Source organism: Phasianus colchicus, chromosome 1, assembly GCF_987193195.1.
Source record: "Phasianus colchicus chromosome 1, bPhaCol1.hap1.1, whole genome shotgun sequence".
Lineage (NCBI taxonomy): Eukaryota > Metazoa > Chordata > Aves > Galliformes > Phasianidae > Phasianus > Phasianus colchicus.
Window position 1 is genome coordinate 107,601,491 of NC_143436.1, and position 21,743 is coordinate 107,623,233.

The 21,743-nt window shown below is 44.2% G+C and overlaps 1 protein-coding gene across 1 annotated transcript; it reads right to left on the minus strand.

The window, feature by feature from the left end:
• Window positions 1-2,813: 2,813 nt before the first annotated feature.
• On the minus strand, window positions 2,814-3,947 carry C1H21orf140 (chromosome 1 C21orf140 homolog). The gene has a single exon (XM_031612636.2). It carries the CDS (start codon window positions 3,882-3,884, stop codon window positions 2,934-2,936), a length of 951 nt encoding a protein of 316 aa, XP_031468496.2. The 5' UTR covers window positions 3,885-3,947; the 3' UTR covers window positions 2,814-2,933.
• Window positions 3,948-21,743: the final 17,796 nt, after the last annotated feature.

Here is a 21,743-nt window from a genome sequence, read left to right on the forward strand (position 1 = left end):
CTAAAATACCTAATAAAATAATAGCTATTAAAATACTACCAAGATGTTGGGCTCATGCATAGTATTCCAAATGCTTTTGAACAAGGTGCATGCTATTTGCTAACATCCTCCTATTAGATTGTTTAGTCATATGTTTTTACTTGTCATCCTAAATTATCAGTTGAGTCAGAACTGCATGAGCCACCATAGTTTTCTTCAGTACAAAGCGCTATGAAGTTTTTTAGAAAACATGGGTTGCAATTACCCTTCTGCAGCAGCAGAGGGGGAGGGAGGAAGAAAGGACTCATCTCAGAGGATTTTATACAAAATACCAAAGTTCATTTAGTTTCAAACTTAGTTCTTTTCCTGCCCACAGGTTTCCATTCCCGTTAAATATGACTGAGTAGAAAAGTTTCACCAGCTCTCAGCCTCCCAGGCGAAGGCAGGGAGGAGTGGATGTAGCTTGGGAAGCCTTCCCAGCCCTTACCAGACCTCAGCAAGGAAAGGATGTTTTTCCATTTTTCTCTAGAAGGTAGGCCACCAAACACCTCTTTCCTCATGCTCGTTTCCATTTTACCAAAGCTAAAGTAGGAAAAACAGATAAATTCCTGTGACAGACCTTACTTTCTCACCAAACTTCCTTGTTGCTGAAATGGATGGAAAGCAGGTGATTCTGCACCTGGTCCCATGGTCTCCACTGCAAATTACAGATGACAGAAGACACTCCCTAGTAGCAACTGAGTTTTGCAACATGGCTCTCTTGCATAAGATGGTGGAAGCAGAGACCCATAAGGCTGAGCAGTGGTGAGGTGGTAGTCTGGGACTCTGCTCTGTTCACTTTTGGTCTCACTCTTTTTCATGCAGATCCAGAATAGAACAATGAAGTCATCAGGTTTTTGCTGATTTGATGATAGCTGGCATTAGCGCACTCTTCTCCACAGCTCCATGCCAATATTATAGTGTGGGGTCATCAGGTGAAGGTAAATAGATCCATTGCGATAATGAGTTGTGCATCATTTGTTTGTTAAGAAAAGCAAGCTAGTGTGCAATTGCTGCTCATCCTTGTGGTAAAGAGGGATTGGATCTATTTCTTTTCTCATTTCACACCACTTTGTCTTCCTTGATGTTCAGCGGCACAGTTCCTGCTTCAAGCCAATATGAAATTATGTTCAGGGCCATGATACCAGCACAATAAAAACATTCCTGCCCCTCCCTAATCTTTTCACCTTTTCCCCCCTACTCTTTCGTCTCTGCATTTGAAGCACTTAATTTTCCATTCCCTGCAACTTCCATATTTATAAAAATGAGCAGATGTTTTTCCTGATGAACACAAAGCTGAGAAAATATGGTTATTTTCTTCTGTATATTCATATTTCAACTTTAGGGAATTATATGCATAGATTCTTCTGAAGGTAGATGAGATCCCTTTTTCGAGATATCTCTCTGCCACACCAAATTACAGTGCTAAAAAATTACAATTTAGATGGTTTCCACACACACAGATTTCCCTCAGTGTACTGAAACGTTTTAGTGAACCTGTGAATCATATTATAACATTTCTTTCACGTTCTCATGATTTTCATTTTCTGTCTTAAAAATACAAAATACATTCCTACAAAGTAATGGGCTACATGGAGAAAGTAAATTGGGAGCTGCTTTACAGAACCGAGAAAGTGCTCCATGACCTTGAAAAGCAACATATTTAAAACATGACTTTGCATCATTCATAAATAAACTTTTGAGCTTGATTCTGAAAGAAATCTTTACATCTCAGTGCCCAACAGGATTCAAACAAGAGTGAATCAATGTCAGGAGTAAAAAAAATCTCCAGTGATGAATGCTGTTTTATTCTGAAACTATTCATACTTTAAAGCCTGAACCAACTACTGAAGTAGTTCCCTTTTAGAAAAGATTAGATGTCACTGGAAAGTTTATTGCAGAACGCTGTTAGAAGCAAGGCACCAGACATAATGAATTAATGAGCTGATAACAGGTGAATGTCTGTATTATGGGAAAGTCTCATAAACCTTCCATTATCTGTGGTCTCTGCCTCAGTCGCAGTTCAGTATATACTGCTCAGGAGCAACACTTCCATGTGTGTCAAAGATGAATCTGACATGCAGAATTAATTTTGTAGTATAAATTTTCTCAGAATGGAGGAGATTCACATCTGTGGCATGGTCTTATGATTCCTATGACAGAGGACTGGCCCTTATGCATGCTTTTGCCATTTTTCTTGGAGGAAAAGGATCTAGAGGTGTTGATACCTGTCTGAAAATGAGCAAGCAGGGTGCGCCAGTGGATAAGAAAATTGGTGGCATCCTGGCTTGTATCAGAAATACTGCAGTCAGCAGGAGCAGAGAGGTGATGGGGAGTGGCTGAGGGAACTGGGTTGTTCAGTCTGGAGGAGACTCAGAGGAAACCTTATATCTCCTTACAATCATCTGAAAAGAGGCAGGTGTTGGCCTCTTCTCCCAGGTAACAGCGACAGGATGAGAGGGAATGGCCTCAAGTTGCACCAGGGGAGGTTCATGTTGGGTATTAGGAACAATTTCTTCTCAGAAGGAGTGGTGAGGCACTGGACTAGTCACTGTCCCTGGAAGTGTTCAAGAACCATGTGGATGTGGCACTGAGGGACATGGTCAGTGGGCATGGTGAGGATGGGTTGGTAGTTGGAGTACGTGATCTCAGAGGACTTTTCCAGCCTTAATGGTTCTACGATTCTGTGATTTTTTTGCAATAAAATAAATTAACTGTCACTTCCTGGTGCAAATATAGCACATATCAGCCTAGTCTTGGAAAACATCTGGAATGTGATATTCAGATTTAAAATGATCTCTTTTATTAGTACAATTGACATTGCTTTTAAAGTTTATATCCTTTGAACAAAAGGGATCACCAGAGCAGAAACCTGTATCAAAGCACATCTGAGGCCTGAAAATAGGAGGAACCATTTAAGAAAATGAGTCAAGGTAGTAGTTTTCCCATTTCTTCACTTTGTTAATCGCTATCTTCCATTTGTTTGGGGTCATCTTCTCTATTCCTTTAACAATTAGATCATTGAAGAGGATACATCTGTAGGAGTGGGTATTCTCAACAGACCTCAGAGCAAAGTCCTTCCTGTTGTTTATAATAAACCATTTCAGAGAAGACCAGGCAACATCCATTGGATAGAGGTAGGTGTAAGATGGAGGCACAGCAAGAAGCTCGTGGCCATTGGCTCTAGCAGTCTCAGGGCAACACTTGATGCTGGACATGTAGATTATTGGTGGGACTGAAGGCAACAATCCCATCTCCTGCTCCTTGCTGTTCTTTGCCCCTACACCTGTCAGCTGCCTTTTATCTCTTGTCACAATTATGCATTTCCCATAGGACGTGGTCAGAGAATCACACAACTCCTGGAAGACACTATTCTGTTTTTGAGTGGGCAGTTCATTTCTTAACAGCAGTTTGTACCTCCATGGCACCCACCCTTGGCTGCTTCCAGCATGAACAAGTGTCCATACTGGCCAACGTAGGCTAGCCTCCTCAGCTGTTTTTTCTCCTGTTATAAGACTTTCTGGAATATCTGTTTCCCCTAAGAAGATAGTGTTGAAACCATTACGCTGCAGTGCCCTCAGAGTTCTTAAATACTGCAAGCACTGTGTCTTTGAAGCATCATCAAAGCATCCCCTAGGAATTATGTGCCTGAGAAGCGGGTTTGCAAAGTGCTGCATGTTGGCTTCTAAAGGGATACAGGAGTTGGAAGCTGCTGAGTTCACTTTGTGTGTGGTTGCCCTGGTGGTGCCTGTGATGTCACACCCATCAGGCAGCAACTCTGGGGCTTCCAGATGGCTGATCATAAGGCCACTGTCTTGTAGGCGACAGGCATAAGTGTGCCGGAGCCCAACACTGCAGCTGCCCATGGGAGGTTCACTATGGTCAACCTGCACATCTTCAGGCTTTGAAGGGGGAAGAAATTATTGGTGTCTCGGACACCCTTCAGAGTGATGTATTTTTAGAACTAATCTGGTTTTTAGAGTCTTTTCACCTTCTCATTTAGTGCACAAAGATGGGGAGTGAGCAAATGGCAAGTGTTGTTCAGCTGCCTGCTGGGTTCAACCACAACAAAGATGAATGGTTTACCCCGAGAAAGAAGCATGTATGATTTAACTGTTAATCAGATGCAGAATGATGGCAATGTCAGACTGCAAACATACGAAAAACCCGCTAGAATCTACAATTCATATTCACATGAGAATACACTACAAAATAATAATGATTTATCTTTATTAGTATTTCACACTGTGATATAATTGTCTCCTAATAAATCAGGAGTGTATGCCCCGTTTCTGAGGGTGTTCAAGGCCAGGTTGGATGGGGCCCTGGGCAGCCTGGTCTAGTATTAAATGGGGAGGTTGGTGGCCCTGTCTGTGGCAGTGGGGTTGGAGATTCATGATCCTTAAGGTCCCTTCCAACCCTGGCCATTCTGTTATTCTGTGATTCTGTGATGTGAGTAGTCCTACTGGAATTTTTGGTTGCTTGTACCATTCTGTAATTTTCTTCTGTGCCTATGACCAGCAATCTCTCCATGACACCCACTGGAACTGCAGATCATATCTCGTGTTGCCTAAATAGAAGGTATCCTTTCCTTCTGTCCTCTCCAGAGAGGATTTACTAAATTGTGAATGAGTTGGAGCCTGCCATCCTTGAGACAGGCTCATAAAAAGGGTGTTTCCCTTTTGTTTCTCTTGCTTTTTAACTACCTTCTGATTGTCAGTAGATATCAGTTGAAAACATGGCAGGGGAGTAATGGTGGTAGCATCTGGACAGAATCCCCAGGGGCCAGAGTGAGGTAATCCTCCTCTCCACTCTCACCTCTCACCAAGCTTGTCCCTTAGGCCTCCAGGCCGTGCCAGGCTCTCCCACACTGCCCACCTCATCCCGCTGAGGCCCATCCCAACTCCAGTCAAGGGCAAGAAGCACTAGTCTACTGCTGTCCCCAGTGGGCTCCCCAGGGAATGAAAGCTGTGGTGCCCAACTGATTTGCATGTTCTGGGGCTGCTCAGCAGTGCAAAGCAAGGACAGCCGCAGCCATCAGGAGGCTTGTTTAAAAAGCATGGTCCTCCTCTCAACGGGACCACACATGTAGGTATAACTGCAGTTGCCTGGGAAAACTGGGTTTGATCTTCCTCAGATTAGGCTCCCTACAGTGAACAGTCCTGAAAGTGTTCCTCTAACTCTCCAGACTCTTGTATTTTTGCAATATCAGGTCAAAAGCTAAGGGACAAAGGCTATTTTTGCTTTCATGTGACAATGAAAGGACGTAGCAAGATGGATGAAGGAGACACAAGCCAGCCTTTCTGCTTAGGAGGATGGGCAAGGTCCATGCCTCTGCCTTTTGTTGCTGCCCCAGAAAGACACTGTGTCCCTCCCAGCCTGTCAGGTGGCACCATTGTGCCTGTGACTCTGTTGAGCCCTGTTTCCATCAGCCCTCACAAACTGGTCTGTGTCTTAGTGGTTAAAAAGATACTAATGATAGTGCTAGCTGCTGACATTTAGTGAGACAGGAGTGATGAATGCTCTCACCTCCTGTTCAGAGGAATTATTTGAGAACTGGATTCTACTCTGCCATGTATATAACAGAAACCCATCTGCTAACCTGCTTCAAAAAACAATTATTCATAGTCCCAGCATCTCAATATTATTAAAAACACTTGGACAGCAGACAGAAGGCAGTAATTTAAGACACAAACCCACATCTCTGTGGGCTCAGTGCCACGTGGAGTGTTTCACTGGGTGTCCAGCCACAGTGACCTCCTGCTTCCCGTGGAAAGAAGGTGGAGGCCTCACCTTTCTTCATGCAATTTCTGGGTGCTGTACCGAGCTCAATTGTTTCGCTTAGCAAAATGACAAATTTACCAATTACCCACAAACAAAGTCCCTATTAACGAAGCAATTAGGTTACCAATTATCGGTTACATGCCAATTACCCATTTCAGTAGTAATTATGTCATTAGGTCACCAGTCACCACATTTACACAAGTTAAAAATCATCACAAATATTTTATTTTAAAGTGCAGAATAAAAACATAATGAAATACGGAACACAATGAAATACAAACAGCAGTGGGTATGATGTTAGGCAACCAGCGGGCGTTTCTGCTGCTATTTTATATTAGGAGAAGCAGCTGAAATCAAGTTGCTGAATTTGAAATTTAGTATTTTATTTTTATCTAAATAAAGTGTCATGTAAGATTGATTTTTTTAAAAAAACTAATACTTGGGAATATTATTCTACACAAAATCTGCGCTGTGTTTTTTTCCAATATTTTTTTTCTAAAAAATGCCATTCCCAATTTCAATAACCTATTTTCACTCCTGGCTATCTAATGGCATACTGAGCACCAGCTAAAGTCTCACACCCAAGCAATGCTTCTGATATCAAAAGAGAATTTCCAGATGTAATTTTAGCTCTGGATCCATGATGGAACCAATAAGAGAAGCACTTGCCAAAATCAGTGATGGCCCAAGGATGGAAACGCAGAGAAAGGTGGAAACTTTGAAAATAAATTGAGCCAGTATCTCAAGTAACAGTGCCAAATTTCTCATAACAGAACTAGCAGACAGCTGAAGGATTCCCACAAAGATCTGTGAGGCACCGTGTGAAAACTGATGAAATTTGTTTTCCTGTATTAAGGATTCTCCACAGAGGTTGAGCTTAGCACTTCTCCATTGGTGGCATCAGAGACACAGCTCCCTCTATTGCTTGGAAAGTGTAGGAATGAAGCATCTTCAGGAGCTGAAGCTTTTTAGCAGATGTGGCTGAAATAGCATGTACACGTTTGCATGTCCTTGAAATAGGGAAGGGAAAAGGGAAGGAAAGCTTTCTTCACAGAGCACAGAATGGGAGGATCACACCCAGAATTTCACCCCTGTATGGAGCTGGCATCGAGCTGATGAGTATGCCTCAATTTGGGAAGGAGACAGAGATACTGGATCTGTTACCAATGCTCAGTCTGATTCAAATGTTGAGTACACAGTGTAGAGATCCTGTTGCATGGTGAGCACAGGCTGGGGAAGGGCCCACCTCTCCTGCATTCCCAGATTGCAAGAGCAGATTACTGATGTGAGCAGGAACAGGCTCTTTCAAGGAGAGACCCAAGGGGATATCAACCAACATGTCAGCCATACATTAGCAATAAACTAGTTTTCAGAAGCTGAATTTCAGGGAGATAAACAGCACGTTGGAGTTCATCCTGTATTCTGGTGTTTCCCTTGCATCAGCCTGTCATGAAAAGCAGAGGCCACTGCTGAAGGAGGTGAAATTTCACTGCACAGAACTCTGTGCAGTGGTAGATGTCTGATGCTTGTATCAAACACTCATGGGAAAAGGGATTTGATTCTGCTAGCTGACACAGTTGCATGACTGGAAAATAGATAAATCGAGTCTACAAAGCAGGAGAAATCGTCACTGCAGTAGCCAGCTATTTATCTTTCTTCAAAATGGACTGCAGTATTTGCCTTCTTGTGAAAAACACCCATGCTGAGTAGAAGGAACAAATCTGGAACTGCAAGTGTTTTTTCCACCTTCAAAACACCTCTAATTTTTAAGATCTGAATAGCTGAGCTGTGGTAACGGGAGCATGGCTATCAAGTGCAGTCAGGAGCAGTGTGCATAAATAGCAGATTATGGTTCAAAGCACGAAGTTATTAAAACAGACGCCGTGATGAAGCCAAAGGTAGTGGGGTCCAACACTGACAGAACTGCCTAATTGGTCTCTGCTGGAGACAGTGTCTGGGGACTATGCACCGGTCCAAAAAAGGAGATGCCTGCATTGGAAAGCTGAGTCTCTGAAATTCAAGCAAGAAGTGTGGAAAGCCAAGAGAATGTTATGGGTTTCATCTTGGCTAGTGGCTGGAAGTATCAGCCTTGAAACGTGTCTTACAAGATCAGGCTGTGGAAATTCCCTTGAAGGATATGGCCCACAGGAAGTAAACTATTTTCAGGCAGAAAGTGGCAAAAACTCACAATAATAACAGTACATTGTGACAGAAAATGATTTAAAAAAAAAAGGTAGCAAACACGAAGCTATGGATTTAGTGACAGCCTGTTGAAGAAAAATTAGAGGAGAAAAGGAAAGGAATGCTTTTTAGAGTACCAAATTGCTGAGAACTTTCTTTCTATCAGTAACAGAAAGTAAAAACACACAGAAACACAAAGGTGTTTGAGTGGAACCAGCAACATCACCCCACAGGCACATAGTTTTAAAGGACTTAACAGGATTTTTGCTTCAAAATGCCCTCATATTCTCAGTGTACTGAACCAGTAGTTTCCAGACTCCTGAGACTTTTCCAATGAATGAAAGGACCAGTAATTGCAAGCTGAAGTCCACTGCTGATGAGCATCTCCCCAAAGCTATTGTCCTCAGCACCTGTGTGCAAGGGCTCTGCAGGACTTAGGATAAACAGCCCTGATCTGTGTGGTGAGCAAACTGCATCTTCTTGTGCCTACTGAGGCATGGTGTCCAGCATCAAGGCAGAAAGCACCCTCAAGCTTCCATGCCAGGCTCCTGCTTATTGGCTGCCACCAAAAGAAGCAGCAGAGGCTGGGGGCATGTGGGATTTCATGTTGAAGTGATTAGCACTAGACTGAAGGAATCAGTCTGGGATTATTGATGCAAGAGCAGCACAGCCCTAAGACTGTGGCTTCTGAGTCCTGATGGTGGACAGGTAAGTCCTATGAGAGGCTTTGGGGAGACATCAGGATGTCTTGGACCACCTCGCTGCCCTGGGCTATGGGAAAGGTTCAATGTGCAGGAAGAGCACTGCTGAGAAATGCATGACCAATGTCAAAAACCCACTGCAGACCAAGCCTGCCAAGCAAGCAAATAAGTTCAAGTTTTGTGTGTGCCTCCAGGTAACCTCCCTTTCAAGAAGGCTGACCATGGGCTTAGCTCCATGGCTGCCCAGCATGATGGTGAGGGTGGATGCAGAGGCTGTTGTGGCTCTCTCTGCTTGCAGAGCACAAATCCAATGGGCTCACTGATAGTTTCAACTTCCCAAATAAATAAATCCTTAATAACAGCAAACAAGCACAACAGCAATGCCCCAACTAGAAACAATGCCCTGCTTGAAGCAACAGTCTTCCATTTTCCTGAGACGGAAGTTAGAGAAGGACGTGATAAATGCAGCCATGAAGGAGGTAGGCCAGTAAGGACTTGATTCCTATCCTGTCCTCCAAAGGACCATGGCTGAAATAGCACAGGTTGCTCACTGTGCTTGGGAACATTCAGAGTTATCATGTGGGAAGCTTGCACAAGACCAGTCTGCATCTGCCCTAGCACAGATTCTCCTTTCTCACTTTCACAGATGAAAAAATATCCCTATTAGATCTCCTTATGCACAACAGAATAGTAATAATAAAAAAGAAGTTTCATACGTTCCTAAGAACTGCATCTGTGCTCAGTGCCTCCAGTCCAGTGATATACTTGATGTCCTGCTTTTGCAGATCCATTAAGGCAGCACCGTTGATGATAACAAAAGTGTCTTTGCTCTCCTTTTCTGAAAGCTCCACCTTGCTTCTCTGAGTATTAAACTTCCCAGAATAGAGATAGTCAATGTAGTTTTCAGGCTTGCTGGAAACAATGTTGCTGAGCATCATGACAAACAGAAGAAAGCCAAAAAACCCAACAATGATGAGGATATAGAAAGATGCCATTATCTCCTCCTGCATCTCCAAGGCTGGGTTGCTGTAGTTGTTGAATCGAAGGGTCTTCTTTTGCTCCACATACATATGGAATAATTTTGGCATTACTGAACTGCCATTTGTGTGGTTGCTGAAAGCCATTTTCTCTTTCTACTCTGGCTGCAAATCTAAACAAAACAGAAAAAGGAACCAAATCAGCTGGTTAAAGCACTCCTGACCTTTGTGTCTTCAAGCACAGGTCTTGCACATTGTAACCCTCCTCTGTTGTGTAACTATCTGCACTCAGATACCTACTGGCTGTACAGCTTGCATGCATAGAGCTACTGTGAAAGTCAGTGGGAAGTCAACACAGGAATCAAGAAAATTAAGCACTGTTGTCCTCTGCATGAAAGATGTGCATGCACGTACATGGGCACATGCTACTCCTGTATGCTGACTTTGTGTTTCTAGTGACACAGCATTAAAATCAGGATGAAGGAATAACACTATCAATTCCAGTGACAATCTCAGGGGAAAAGGGATGACTCACTCTCAGGTACCACCATAATGCAAACAACATTGCCACCAAGGTGTTAGAGCACTGGCTCACAAGTACAGAGACATTAAATCATCCTCAGTAAAAGAAGCTGAACTGAAAAGGAGCTGTTGCAAGGAACTAAATAAAACCAAGAGGATATAAGTTTGTTATCTTGCTGAGAAGGGAACTTGAGAGATAAATAATTTCCTGCCAAATCACATTTCATAGGGTTGACTTCTTTACGAGCTTCTTAAAAGTAATCTGCAGCACAAGAATGACTTAATATAGTGCCTCTGTGCAAACCATGAAGAAATTCTATTTTCAAAAATCTAAAGTTTTGACTCTGTTTCTCAACACCATATCCAAATAATAGTCTAGTCTTTCTTTCTTTCTTTCTTTTTTTTTTTTTTTGGCAGCAACAACTTTCCATTTTTGATACAAATCTATGTGAAACCCCATTCTTTGAGAAGCATATGTTTATCTTAGAAAAGCTTTGTGAAAATCTGCCCATAAGGTTTTTTCCCTGCTGTAAATAAAAGCCAAGAGTTTTATCCCAAATATGTAACTTCCACTAATTTTAAGTCATTTACTTTCCTTACTTCTGTTTTCATTACTTTGCAGCCAGCACTGGTTGACCTACTAAGCCCTTCTGTTGCAAAGGCTCTGTGCAAACTGACAGTGCAACTCTAACACTCTGGGGATTTACAACACTTGAAGGCTGGACCACTTCCATAAATCTCATTCAATCATTTAAAGAGCTGGATGTGAATAACAGAATAAAAGGCTCTGAAAATTTTCTGATGAACTCTAGAACGTTACCCATGGAAAATCTCAGCTAGGTTCCCAGCTGGCAGCCTCCTTTCCTTTCTCATCCTGCTTGATCTCTCCAGAGCAGGCACTGGTGGCAGTGGACCTGTTATCCTTCTGCCTTGTACTGGGATGGTAAGTGCTCCTGATTCAAGGAAGGAAGGCATTTCCTCTCCATCTGGCTAGGATGAGCCAGTCACCTGAGCGCTGAAGAACTGACTGGGTGTCTGCAATTGCTTGAACATCCTGGATGATTAAAATAGCTATTCCTGGTTAGGTTTCCTCCTTCTTGCAACTATTATCCTCTAATGAAGGTGTTTACTATGCTGGCTGGGAGGTGACTGCTCTGCCTGGAATCTATTAATAGCCAGATAACCACCGCAGGTGGTTCCGTGAGTTGAGCAAAAAGTTTATACGGAACGCACTCACAGAGGCAGATGGAGATTTACTACTGCAGGGTGAGAAGTGAAGATGTGGCTAGGGCCTCTTCAACCTGTTCTGCTATGCCAAATGCCCTTGGTTTTGTGACTGATGCCATGGTGAATTGCAAAACTAGTGGAGGACCAAAGCTCAGGGTTGTACCAATGGCCCTTCGTCTGCTTGACAGAGGGACTCTCTATGACCATGACCCAGACTCTTGGCTCCCATGACTCCTGTCACTTCTGGAGCAGGATCAGTCCGTCATTGATGAGCACAAATTTCTGGGTTTCAAAAATTTAGAACAAAGCACCACTTTCTAAAGAATCAAAAAGAATCATAGAATATCCTGAGTTATAGGAAAAGAGCCATAAAGACTGAGTCCAACTTCCAAGAGCACCATCCAAAAATCAGACACGTGTTGAACTCCAGCATGCTTGCATTCTGTCCCTGTCGCACAGAGCAGAGCTCAGCGCTGCCCCTCCGCAGCTGCAGCTGCCATCAGGCCTCCCTTCAGCTCCTCTGCTCTTGCACACCGAGAGGCCTCAGCCACCCTTATCCCTTCCAGGCTTCTCACCATCTCTGAGCCCTCCCTTGGATGCTAATAGTTTTGTGTTTCCTTTTTGTACTGTGACACCCAAGAATACAGTGCTTTGTGCTCTCAAGAAGTGAACTGGCACTTAAAATGTCTGCAACGAAGGGCATCACTGAACCATGTGCCACCTCAGCACAGTAAAATCCTGCATGTACAGAAAACTTGTATGGGGGATGCATTTATGTGTTGTAATGGTTTTTCCTCCTGTACAAAATACAACAGAATAAAACAACAGGGCAGGTATCAACTCCCAGAAAACAATAATGAGAGGCCTAAGGCAAATGACATAATGAGCTGAAAGGGCAAAGCGCTGCCCGCTCACTTTAATAGCCACCAAATTCCCCCCAGGCCAAGCACACAGCACAGTAGGGTTTTTTAACCAGCAGACAGTGGGGGCCAAGCACAACTGCAGCGTCACAGAAAAACAGAACCAGAGTATTCACTCAAAAATGAGAAAGAGGAAACCTAGTGTAGGATCTGCCTTTGGTGGTGACTAGGGAAGGATTAGCATCTGTGGTTGTGCCACACCAGGTCTCTCGGAGATAGAAAACCAGTCTCGTGCTGTGTCCCTGGTCTGCAGATCCATACACCCTTAGAGCCTCACTCATTAGCACTCCTCAAGACCTCAAACATCTGGATCTCCTTCCCATCCGTGAATTGGGTACGTTAGAAATCTGCCTTTCTTTCCACGGTGGGACTCCTTCCCTTTCTATCCATTCCCCTCTCCACTGCTTTTCCACACCTTAAAGGCTGCATTATTTTTCATTTTGACCATCTTCTGTCTGTGTGGAAGGTTGTGTTCCACACATACCAACCACATATACATGCTTCTATCATCTGTCTCATAAGTAGGCACAAATCCACACGCAAAAATGCACCTACACATACATGTGGTTAAACTTCTCCTCTCCCCACATACACAAACACAGAAGAAGATACAAAAACACTGTCAGAGCTGCATGCATTATGCCATATCTAGCTAATTTTTGAAAATTCCAAAAATTCCAAAAATGACCAGTAGCTTGAGTGATAAACCTAGCCGTTTTGAAGAGGACAGCATTTGAGGGGGAAAAACATCCAGTGAGTGTACACAAAATATTGTAGAAATTAAATTTGAAGCAGTGTCTATTTATTACTACATAGAGGAAGTCAAAACAACAGCTATGAAATGTTATACTTGCCCAGACACCTTACTTACATGCAGCCTTGGCTCAGTCCTGGGAGCAGCACCTCTTCCAGCTGTCAGGCTTGCTCCCAGCTGACCAAAGCATTTAACTATTTAAGGAGCAGAGGAGAGGAGTGGCTTCTGCTTCTTGCCTCTGGCAAGTAATCACAGACACATTATGCATGAGGGAGTGTCAACAAAGTAATGTGGTAACAGGATACTGTCTGTATACAAGGCTTGTAGGACATGGAGGCTCAAGGCAGGTGGCTATCTGTGTACCTCATCTTGCAGAGTATGCTGGTAATGTTGACCAGGACTCAGTTGTCTTAATATGGGCCACAATAAAGTGTGAAGACTGTTTCAGGCAGGTGCTTGCTGCTAGACGGAGCCTGTATAAGTGTAGAAGTGGGCCTGGGGTGATTTTTGGTTATTCGTCATAGGTCTGTCATTTAAAAATCTACAGGAGGAGGAAAGAAAACAGCTCTGTACCTGCTCCCCCCAAATGTGTTTGGCTGATGCCACCTCACCATGCCAGAGGGAAGAGGCTGGGTAGTTATGTCTCCTTGTAGTGCACACCTACATCCCTGCTCTTCCTGCTCTACCCTCCTGGTGAAAGGATGGGGAAAGAAAGTAGATGGGAATAGGAAAGAGGATGCTGGATGAAGCAACCTTGCTATCTTTCATCTTGCATCCTCCTGCCACAACCTCTTGTATCGTGTTCTGCCAGCTGGGCAGGGGTGTTTTATTCCATTCATCCACCCTCCACATGGCAAAACAGCACGAGTTATACCCCTTTGCAATCAAGTAGCCTTCTGAGATCAACATACAACAACAGCCACAGCTTGCAACATTACAGATTTAATTCAGGCTTTGTGATGGGGGCCACAGACTTCTGTTGCTGGGTTGCTTTGTATAACCAGAACAAAACTGAAGGCACTTCTTGGAAGAGGAAAGCTCACGCTAAAGTAGGATGAGTTTCCTTCCATGCCAAAAGATGGGAGGGAACAAGAATGTTAAAGGCAATGGTAAGCAGGACCCCATGACAGCAGAGTACATCTGCCTTCAGAAGGCAGCAGCAGTTATTGCTATTAAATTGCAGTTAGACAGATTCATAAATCTCATTGAGGAACTCAGCTCAAACTATTTGTTTTTTCATGTTTAATCTTCTCTGGATAGCACACAGTGCTTTGAATGTACCAGCAACTTGTTAGATGTGCTGCACCTTTGGCTAACAAATGCAGAGCCAGAAATAGGAAGATAATCAGAAGCAGAGAGCTAATGGTTGGGGGAAAAGATATCTAAGAGCTCCCAGAAGCAAGGCTGGGATGAGCTCCCCATTGTGCTTCTCGCCATCCATGTATTACCTGCTCTGCTGTCAGGCTGTGGGAGCTGTTATCCAGCTAACTACTGTCTCCAGGAGTGAAATATGGCACTGAGAGCATTTCTGGTCTAAAGTCATGATCTCTCCATAGAATAAAACACAGTGAAGAACACAAAGCCCCCTCAGGCATGTCTGTCTTGCCTTGCATCAGGCTGAGCTGCAGATGTGCACTGGTTGTGTCCCAACCTCTCTCACGAGCTAGAGCACGGATTCGAAAAAGGGCATTTGATGGCCCTTTTTCTTGGAAACAAAACCAAATGGAAACATATAAACACTGATAACATCCCTGTTGGTGATTATGCCCATCTGATCCCCTCAAAAATATGGGGCTTTGAGTGGGACAGGCTCAAATCTACATCAAAGGTGGGATTTGCTTCACTCCCTGGGACAGTTTGGAGCTTCCCTGCTAACTGGGAGAGAAAGGTAGTCACGAAGGCTAATGAGTCCATCTCTTAGCACAATTTGTCCTCCAGAAGGTCTTGCTTTCTAGTGACTATAATTAGTGTCAGCAGTAAAAGTGCTGTAAGACAGACTCCCCTCATCCATCATACCAGGGCGAAGGATGTATGATCCCTTCTTATCTTTCCCAAATCACGACAGCAAGGATATCATGTCACTTGCGAGAAGGATTCAGGTACAATTCTCTACAAAGACAACAAAGGTTTTGGAATAGACTAGATGTTTAAGTGAGGAGAAGGATGGGAGTGCTGGATCCCATTGTGGTGCAGATGTCAAGAGGTGGGCAGCTATACAAACTTATTCCTTCAGCAGGAACAAGCACTCAGCACCTGTACAGGTGACAGCTTCTTTCTTCCATCTACAGACCTAGAAGTCTGTGCTTTTAAAATTCTTTTTAAAAGGAATGAAGGACAAAGGAGTGGGTTTGGAGTACAAACAAAACAACAAGGCTGGAAGTATTCATTTGACAGTCTTTCAAAGAAGGCATATGGACCCCCAAATAAGCTAAGGCATATCAGCTGAGGAACTGATCCCTTTATTACTGACCTTTCATTATCTTTAAAGATAGCATAAGAAAATAATATGGATTAGTAAGGCTATTTTAGTCATATTTTTGCATTATGTTTTAGTGTCACCAACTCTACAGTGAGAATCAAAACTCCAGAGGCCAATTCAGTGATAGGTGGAAATTGAGCTAGTCTCTGTGCTCCCAGCTTCCAGCATCTGAGGACACCCGGAAGTACATTATCAAGACAGTCATGACTGGGAATGAGTCAGGAATAGAAGATTCAATGTGCTACTGATGCACCTGACAAGTCCAGGTGAGCTTTGAACTTGATGCATCTTCAATGCACACTTTCCTCTGCAGCGTGCAAGCTTGTTTTCCACGCTGTCATCTCTGTGGTATATAACGTGGATCATATCTTCAAGCAATATTTCCTGTTGAGCCAAGGTGACCTGCCTGACTGGGAGGAAGTGGGATGAAGGAATGTCTGGATCTAAGATGAGCAACAGAACTGTACTGGTCATTGAGGACATTGGGGTACTGAGGATCTCACCCCCACATGATGCCTCGCACACAAGCCCTGTTACTTCCTCTCCCCAGAAATCTGGGTCATGCCCTGGCTGAAACAAACCAACATGAATTTACTCCAGGAACCACCCTCAAAACAAAGAAGCTGAGATGTGCCCATCCCTCAGCAATCCTCCCTGGGGGCCAGAGGGTCCTGATGTGTCTCAGGGAGGCACAAGAAGGCCAAGAAGCACAATGCCCAGGAAGCTGATGTACTGCTGGAGCACCAAGAAGAGCCAGTACTGGAGGAGCACTATGTTGAATCTGCAGAGAGTTAGGCACGAGCTGAGGAGGATTTGTTACGAGCTATTTTATGTAGAAAAATACCTTCCAAGTACCCTGGATGAGCAGGGCAACCATCTGCTATGTCCTTCTTTCAGCTTACTTGTTAGTGGCCGAGTCATCCTGTCTTCCTGGAAGATACAGAGTCTGAGGGTGGGAGGTACAGGTAATGGACTCAGCTCAAGGCAGTAAATGCAGACATGCACAGGTCACAGCATGCCACAGATCGCATTGCCCAAGCTTCTGCAGCTGAGGATGAGCCAGAGCTTTCATTTTGCTATTGCAATAACAGGCCTTGGGCTAGTACTGGCTTTCTGGTGTTCTGTTTCTCTCTCTCCATGCCCAAGTGTAGGTGTGAGAAAGAGCTTGTCTGAACCCCTGTTTTTGCAAATTTGTTGCAGCTCTGCTCATATACAGGGACTGTGGGGAAGAAACAAAGTGCTGCCGTGTCTGTCTGCTCAGCAGTTCCCATTTCCTTTCAAGTACTGGAAGATCATAATGAGGTCTCTCTTCTCTTCTCTAGGCCTAACAATCCCAATTTCCTCAACACTTCATCATAGGAGAGGTGCTCCAGTCCTCTGATCACTTTTGTGCCCTTCTCTGGACCCGCTCCAAGAGCACTCCATCCTTCTTGTTTTGGGGTCCCCAGGCCTGGACGCAGTACTCCAAATGGGGCCTCACAAGGCCAGAGCAGAAGAGGACAATCCCCTCCCTCTCCCTGCTGGTCACCCCTCTTGTGATGCAGCCCAGGATACCATTTGCATCTTGGGCTACAAGAGCACACTGCTAGCTCGTGTCCATCAGGACCCTGACATCCTTTTGGCAGGACTGTTCTCCAGGAGTTTATCTTCCAGTCTGTACTCATATCAAGAACTGTCCAGTCCCAGGTGCAACACCTTGTGCTAGGCCTTATTGAACCTCACTAGGTTCTCATGGGCCCACTTTTCAAGCCTGTGATTCTGCTGATAAGTCTCAGGCAGTTCAGGCTCCCTTTTGTTTATTTACTTTCATTCTTTCTTGTAGCTTTTCCAACATTTGTTGGCTGATCATCCTAAGTGCTTTTAGCTTTCTCCATACTCTAACGCAGAAGACCTCCAGTCTTTGGTGCTCTCCCACCCTTCTCAGACTCTTCCCTTGCCAGGAAATTTCATTTCCTAATGCTGTCTGAGTGCTGCACATCACTGGGAGGCATTGAGAGCTGCTGAGACCCATGCTCTCAATAGAGTGTGCTTCAGAACAAGGCATCCCACAGTACTGCTGCATTATCACTTAACTCACTTCACGTGCAGTCTTTGTGCGGTTGTAACTGCTTCAGAACCTGGTTGTACCAGAGCCACATCTAGGTTTTGCTGCCTGCAACTCACCTACTGGCAATAAAATTCTGTATCTGGGAACCAAAAAGATCCACATTTATTGTGGTCCAATGTTCACGTTTTTGGCTCTCAGCCAATACACACAGTAATATGATTTGAATAGTATCACCTTCAGGACAGCAATAAAAGTAATTGCTACGCCCATCCTGTGCTTCACATCCTGTTTCCACCACAGGCTACACATTAAGGAGCTCTTGCTGAAGACAACATCACCCTGGGACAACCCAAGCCAGCCCGCGGCGGTGGCTGCTGGCTGCTGGTGGCAAAGGAAGATGAGCAGTGCCCTCTCTGTAGGAGGAGAGCTAGAACAGGAAAACCAAGTGTAGTGCTGAAGACCAGCATCACGTGTAGTGAATGCTGATAATATCTATGAGAGTTCAAAAAGTTCTTTTTTCTCCCATGTTTCACTCCTGATTGTACTCAACCATCAGTAGAGTGCATGGAAGAAGAGGGCATGGAGGGAGCTTACAGCATGGGAAGAGACATTGATTTTGCTGCCCTGTGAATGCAGCCACTGGGAGAGATGAAGCTGTGCTTGTGGGCTTACCCCTTCTGCTGCATTATCAGCAGAGAGGGCTTTATTTCTGGACCACTTGTTACGATGATCTTCCTGGATATTCATAGAATCACAGAATTGTTCAAGTTGGAAGAGACCTTTAAAGGTCACCTAGTCCAGCTTCCCTGCAAAGAACAAGGACACCCACAGCTCCATCAGATGCTCCGAGCCCCGTCCAGCCTGACCTTGAGTGTCTCCAGGGATGGGGCATCCACTGCCTCTCTGGGCAACCTGTTCCACTGCCTCACCACCCTTATTGTAAAAACTTCTTTATATCCAGTCTAAACCTCCCCTCTTTTAGTTTGAAACCATTTCTCCTTATCCTATCACAACAGACCCTGCTAAAGGGTCTGTCCCCTTCTTTCTTACACCTCCCCTTTAGACACTGAAAGGCCGCTGTCAGGTCTCCCAAGAGCCTTCTTTTCTCCCAGCTGAACAGCCCCAGCTCTTAGCCTGTCTTCCTAAGGGAGTTGTTCCATCCATTGAACCATTTTTGTGGCCTTCCTCTGATCTTGATTTGGACATTTCTAAAGCCATTAGCTGGGCAGCTGGTAACAACCAAAAAGAATGTGTCCCTAAAGTCCCAAAAACGGAAGAAAGAAGTGTTGGTTGAGGAGTTGCATTTGTGTCAGGCTATGATTTAGAGAGGCACCCAGGTAAGGGCACACACAACAGCTGCAGGCAGTTTGACAGGTTGCCCCATGTTGTCCCAGCCACTGCAACTGCTGATTTCCTCTTTCCCCTCCCCTGAAGAGTTCCAGATAAAATATGCTAGCCTGAAACACCTGCTCTAGGGTTTCCTAGACACCTGTTCTAGGTGTTTCCTTAGACAAGGCAAGGAGTATGCATCCATGCAGCAAGGTACTGACTGGTATGCACTGGTCCGCTCCCTGCAGTAGGTGTGTGCTCACTCTTCTTATTGAGTGGAAACTGTAACATGTAATAAGAACACAAACACATCTAATAAAACCACAGCCAGGTTGCAACACCCCTTTTCTACTTTTTTTTTTTTTTTTTTTTTTTTTAATTTTAACAGGCTAATGTGTTCTCTGAAGACCCCCAAAAACACCAGCTGCTCCTGTGGATAAATAAAGAGAGTAAATAAAGAGGGTGCAGGGTAATACACTCTTGTTTCACTTCTCACTGAAGGAAGTTTGAGAGCGAAGAAGTTTGCCTAGATCTAGAGGAAAGAAAGAAGAGCTGGTGCCACTGGTGTGGCTGTGATGCTCCTAGTGCCCTTGGTCCTGGCTGTTTTAGAAGGAGAGCTGGGCAGTAGGTCTGGTGTTTTAGCATGGCTGTTGATCTCTGTGAGCAGCAGCTGGATGGGTTCATTGCCAGTTAACTTGCCCAACAAATGTCTGTGCTGTTACTGCGGTTTTGCCTTGGCATCCAGGTGCTTTGCTGCAAAACACTGAATGCATCCCATGGCAAGGTAGTTCTCCGCATTCTTGTACACCAGCAGACCACTGGGGATCAGTTTTCACCATATAACACCATTCTTCATACTTTTTGGGAACCATAAAATCAGATTATGCCCTTGTCCCTGATCCTGGTGAATCCTAATTGGAGGATGGTAATCCATTCGCACTGCAGACAATGACAGCACTGCCAGCAGTTACCGCTAACTCTACCTGTGACCAGGTTTAGCCAGGAGGGCATCTGGGGAGAAGAACTGCCCCATGCAGTCAGGGTGGATGTGGTCATGTTTCATGGGAAACCAGAAGAAAATAGGACAGAAATCTGAGCTGGGTCAACCTGCCCTTGTGATGACGTGTACCTACCTATGTCCTCTCCCCGGTATTGACACCAGTGAGTGTTCATGGAATAGGTGAGAAAGAAAATGTTGAGTTTGTCACACCAGCCTGTGGTACTCAGCAACTCATGCCCAATATGCAGAGAAATGTCCTTTCTTAGCAACACTTCTGAAAGTTTGGTTTTTAAAACAGATATTCAGGAAAAGATTTATTCTGGTAAGTTTCTGGTCTTGTGGCACAGGACCTGAAAGTACTTGGCAGAAGCTTTTAAGTGTTTTTCTTCATGTTTGAGAGCACAGAGCAAAACTCATTTAAAGACTTCCTGTTTCTTTGCTGAGTCCCAGCAAACTCAGCTTGGACATGTGACATTTCCAGGCCTGGACACAGTGTCAAGGGGCCTAGTAATTTCTGTATTTTGGAGATAAGATAGGAGACTCAATTGATATTACACCTGTTCTGCAGTTAGTTTGCCAACACCTTGGAAATCTGATTAGTATGAAGTGCTATTACCTTTATTCAAATGTATTTTCTTTTGCTTGCCTTTATTCAAATTTCATTTTTCATTTTGCTACAATCCCTTTCCAAAGGCCAGGATTTGGATAGATGGTCTCTCAGACTACTGCTGATGAAGTGTGAGATCATAGAATCACAGAGGAGTTTGGTTTGGAAGGGATCTCAAAGCCCACCCAGGCCCAACCCTATGAATGACAGAAGGATGGAAAGGATTTGGTGCTTTGTTCCTCTGCTCTCTGTGTGCAGCCCAGGGCCACATTCACACCTGGGCCTAGGAACTGAGCTGCTGGGAGTGGAGCTGCAAATGCATCTGTAAGGCAAGCTCGGCTCCAGCAGCCAGGAGAAGGGATCTGGCCTGCAGGTGCAAAGTTGGCATGAGATAATTGTTTGCACCCTTTTTCCCAGATTCTTTTTGCACTGTTAGATGAGAAACAGATAATAAATGCTTGAGAAAACAGTGCCAGGACAAAAAGTCAAGTCAAATTGAAGGTTTCTAAGCTGGCTGTTACCATGGGCCTGAATAAAGACCACAGGTTTGAGGTTTATGTGCACAACAATGAACCAGAACAGCTGCTGAATCAACCGTTCCCCTGACAAATTACCATGCCACTGGAAGCTGGAGGTCATAAGGAAAAAGGAAATAGGAGCTAAGACTTAGGGAACAATGTGCTAGATCCTGTGCTGATATGGCTTCCTTTGACCAAGGCAGATGGGTTACATTTATTTTTGCAGAGCAAAGACCTGTGGATCTATGAAGAAGATGGGGATAGAGGTCTGAAGGCCATAGGCTGTGATATGGAATAAAACACTCAAAAATGGAAAACATGGCAGTATGGGGAGGCAGAATTAGTACTATGGATGGGGCTGTGCTTAAGACAGAAGTATGAACTACATATTTGGTAATCATGTGCTGCTGAGTCCTTGGGATCAAATCAGAATGAATGCTTACAGCTGGACTAATGAGTCATGTTTTTCTTGTATAGAAGTATGAAAGCTACTGCACCTCAAAACAGCATCAGAATGAGAATCCAATTGGACCTCAGTCAAAATCAAACTGCATTTCTGTGAAGATCGGCTGTGCATGGTCTACCAATTCTGTAACTGCTATTATAATGAGTTAAGCGTTTTTCAGAATAAATGGTCTCACATTAAGGTGCCACATTTTGTTTTGCTTGGCTTTAGGTC